At 28.3% G+C, this 4,177-nt stretch overlaps 1 protein-coding gene across 1 annotated transcript; it reads left to right on the top strand.

The window, feature by feature from the left end:
* The first annotated feature begins 476 nt into the window (after positions 1 to 476).
* On the top strand, positions 477 to 3,161 carry LOC126554758 (uncharacterized). Its single transcript, XM_050209795.1, has 2 exons — positions 477 to 709; positions 929 to 3,161. Exon 2 carries the CDS (start codon positions 1,359 to 1,361, stop codon positions 2,823 to 2,825), a length of 1,467 nt encoding a protein of 488 aa, XP_050065752.1. The 5' UTR covers positions 477 to 709; positions 929 to 1,358; the 3' UTR covers positions 2,826 to 3,161.
* Positions 3,162 to 4,177: the final 1,016 nt, after the last annotated feature.

The following is a 4,177-nucleotide window of genomic DNA, read 5'->3' as shown; positions in this document are numbered from 1 at the left end:
TTTCCTGAAAAGTTTTATATACATCCCAATTTGGTCTGAATGTTTTCTATATGAGTCTTGTAAAAAATTAATTTTAGATAGAAAAGAAGATACTGGAATACCCCTCATGAAGCTATTTAAGCATAAATGAGGTGTCATTGACCATCGTGTCAACCTTACCAAGTGCTGTAATTTGTAAGGAATTCATTTAAATTTTTAATTATTTATGATTAGGTCAATTAGAGCTCATTGCAATTAGTAGGGATGTAAACAATGCCCCACAAATAATATTAAGTTTTCAAAATTTTCAAAATAATCGATAACTATTTCTTCTTTTAAAGATTTTACAAACAAATATACTTCATTTGTGAGCAAATCTAATTATAACTTATTATTAGTATACATATTGAAATTAAAGTTAATATTTAATATTTAATTTTATTGTAGTTATTTTTATTGATAACACCTAACAACATTCAACTATATCAGTTTAGGGGAAACCCGGGTAAGTTGACGAGCTGGGTAAGATGACGAATTTATAATAACTGATAGTAGATTATATTAACAGCTGATGTTTTACAAGAAATGTAAGGAATGATGTTAGGAACAACTATTTTAACCGATACGAAATAATCATGATAAAGACCATTTGTTTTTATTTACGATTATCTGTTATCACCGTACACACTTTAATTTTCTGTGTTTTGTAATAACGTTTTTTCAAAAAAAGGTAAGTGAAATCCATTATATATTATTTTGAATCAATAAAGTATAGTGTAAGCTTTATTTTTATGTATACTTAATATTTATTACGTATGTTAAAAAGACAAAAATATTATCGATCGGGTCAAGTTGACGTGGGTAAGATGACTATCGCCAACTTACCCCACTTGATTATATTTTATACTAAATATTTTTGTTAATTCGTGTACCTACGTTTACGTCATAGATACAATGCCAAGAAACTATAAAAGGAAAACTGAACCAACGTGGGACAAAGCAATAATAAAATTGGCTATAAATGACTACATCAACGATGTAAAACCTTCATGTAATAAATCTGCAAAAAAATTTGGTATACCAGAACCAACACTGAAGCGATATTTAAAAAAAAACCAGAAGTAAATTATTTTGTTAATTTTAAACAACAAATTATATATTTAATTTTGCTGTAGGATTATCCGACAAATGGAGGCAGGTTTAAGAACACATTTACTGATGAACAATTGGAAACACTACAAAATTATATTACTGATATTGATAAACGTTCTTTCGGTCTGACAAAATTACAGTGCCAAAGGTTAGTGTATGATTTTGCTGAGGAAAATGGTATTCATCACCGGTTCAATAAACAGACTAAGCTAGCAGGTGATGATTGGATGTATAACTTTATGTCTAAGTATAACTTTAGTGTTAGAAAACCAGAAGCAACTTCTATTGGTCGGCTTATGGCGTTCAATAAAATAAATGTTGGCGCATTTTTTGACAAACTAAAAGAAATCAAACTTGAAAAACATTTTAATGCCAGCCAGATATTCAATGTGGACGAATCTGGTATCTCTAGCGTGCCAACTAAACTACCAAAAGTTATTTCTCCAACTGTCGCACGAAGAGTTGCAAAAATTGTGTCTGCAGAACGTGGAAAAAATATCACTGTCGTTTTAGGAATAAGTGCTACAGGTGTATACGTGCCACCCTTTCTAATATTTGCAAGAAAACGTATGGATAAACAATTAATAGAAGGAGCACCTCCTGGTTCAGTGGCTATAGGTAATGATAATGGTTGGATGACTTCTGACAGTTTCTTACTTTACCTTGAGCATTTTTGTAAGCATGTAAAAGCAACTCCTGAAAATCCTATATTATTAATTCTGGATAACCACGTTTCGCATGTTTCTCTACAAGCCATTCGTTTTTGTCGTGAACATAATATTACAATGCTTGGGTTTCCTCCCCATACCACACATAAGTTACAACCACTAGACGTTGCAATTTTCGGGCCTCTGAAGACGTATTATAGTCAAGCTTGTGATACATTTATGGTAAATAACCCGGGACGTGCAATAAATGATCGTGATATTGGAAAACTATTTGGTGAATCATATAATAGAGCTGCTACTGTAGGAAATGCCATAAAAGGTTTCAGTGCTTGTGGTATAGAACCCTTTAATCCAAATATTTTTTCGGATTATGATTTTGCTTCTGCGGAAGTTACAGAAAGACCATTGACTATTGAAGAGCAGCCTATACCTGAAACAATAAATAAAGATCAGCCTATCCCTGGACAAATAAATGAAGAGCACCCTATACCTAGGCCAATGAATGAAGAGCAACCTATACCTGGATCAAGTCGGACAATTGAACACATTCAACCAGCAAAACTACCAGCTTTACCAGTGGCAGTGAGACCTGTTTCCAAACGCAAACCTAGGGCCAAAATGCCAACTTTAGAAATAACAAGCTCACCAGTAAAATCCATATTAGAAATGAAAGAACAACAGAAAATCTTAAATGAACAAAAAAAAAAAGAACGATTAGAAAAAAGAAAGCTATTAAAAGAAAATAAGATAAAAAATAAAAAACTGCGTGGGAAAAATGTTAGACGCAAAATAATTTTATCTTCTGAAGAATCGGAAGATGATGAAGTTCCATATGTTGATACAGATAATGAAGAATCAAGTTATGACGAAGAATGTATTTTTTGCCAAGAACTTTATCGTAACGATAAAAACGGTGAATCGTGGATTAAGTGTATCAAGTGTGGAAGATGGGCTCACGAACTTTGTGCAGGAGTAGAATGTTGGAAAACATTCACCTGCGAGTTTTGCAGAAAACATATTTTATAAGTTGATTTTTATATTATTTTATGTATTTTATATTAAGACTGAATATTTTATTTTCAGACTGAAGGAAAAATTTATTTTATTGTTTTAGATATTTAATATTAAGGCTGAACAAGGTTACAATTTTATTTTATGTTATTTTATTTTATTTTCAGACTGATAGAAAAATGTTATTTTATTGTTATATTTGTTTTCAAGACTATTTGAATTTTTTGATTTTTAAATAAATGCATTGAACTTTATAAAAAGAATATTTACTCATTAAAACATAATATAAATTATGCTATGTCAACTTAACCCGGCAAAATGTCAACTTACCCCAGCACATGGGTAAGATGACGAATTCCAAATTATTTTAATTTTATTTTTTTAATCCTTTAAAAAAAAATTAAGTCTAACTTTTAATTTTAGAAAATTCTTCAAAAGTTCCTCTATCTATGTGTGTAAAATTTACTAATATATATAAAGGCAGTATATTTTAAAAATACATCAAACCTTAGATTCGTCAACTTACCCAGGTCTCCCCTATATTACAATAAAATAAAAATAAAATATATGCATTTTTTTATAATTAAATAGAATTAAGCCACTAAAATTAGAAAAAAGTATATGATAATTAAATAGCACTAAGTAACTAATATTGTAAAAAAAAATATATACATATATATACCGTGTGTCCCAAGAGACAGGGTACACTTTATCACTCATTGCCCTTTTAATATTTTTCAATTCTGTTTGCGGGACATTAAATAAGACTTACAGATCATACATTTCTATGATTTAAAAATTTTTTAACTTAAGTATTTTACGCATGCGCAACAAAACTTTATTTTTTTTTAATGGCAACCCCTATTTTAAATATCATTTTTGGATTGTTCTATTTTTTTTAAGTAATTTTGATGTATCAACTTGTATTGTAAACTCAAATTGGCTAAATTAGAGCTAAAAATATAATTTAAAAAAATCTTATTAAATTTGATTTTTTTGATTTTTTTTTTTTTTTTTTTTTTTTTTTTTTTCTTAATAATTGTAAATATTATTTTCTTCTTAACACCGTAATGTAGGTAATCATAAGTATTATTATTAAAGTAATAAATTATTTACTATTTTTGAATTATTATTTAATTATTGCTACACATTATGTACCTAATAAGTAATAACATATTTTAAACATGTATTTTTAGAAAACATAATTCTAAATTTCTATTTTATTTTATTCAACAATACTATACATTTTTATTTAAAATTTAATTTACAGAAATTACTTACATTATTTACTGTTCATTTACTGTCTACATGTATAAGTGGAAAGGCAGCATAACATTCCAAATCAATTTTACACAAAAAGTATTTTT

This window comes from Aphis gossypii, unplaced genomic scaffold (assembly GCF_020184175.1).
Source record: "Aphis gossypii isolate Hap1 unplaced genomic scaffold, ASM2018417v2 Contig00595, whole genome shotgun sequence".
Lineage (NCBI taxonomy): Eukaryota > Metazoa > Arthropoda > Insecta > Hemiptera > Aphididae > Aphis > Aphis gossypii.
This window is presented reverse-complemented; position numbering and strand designations above follow the sequence as displayed.

Coding starts and splice junctions, on each gene's coding strand:
- LOC126554758 (XM_050209795.1), top strand. CDS start 1,359: ATGTATAACTTTATGTCTAAGTATAACTTTAGTGTTAGAAAACCAGAA.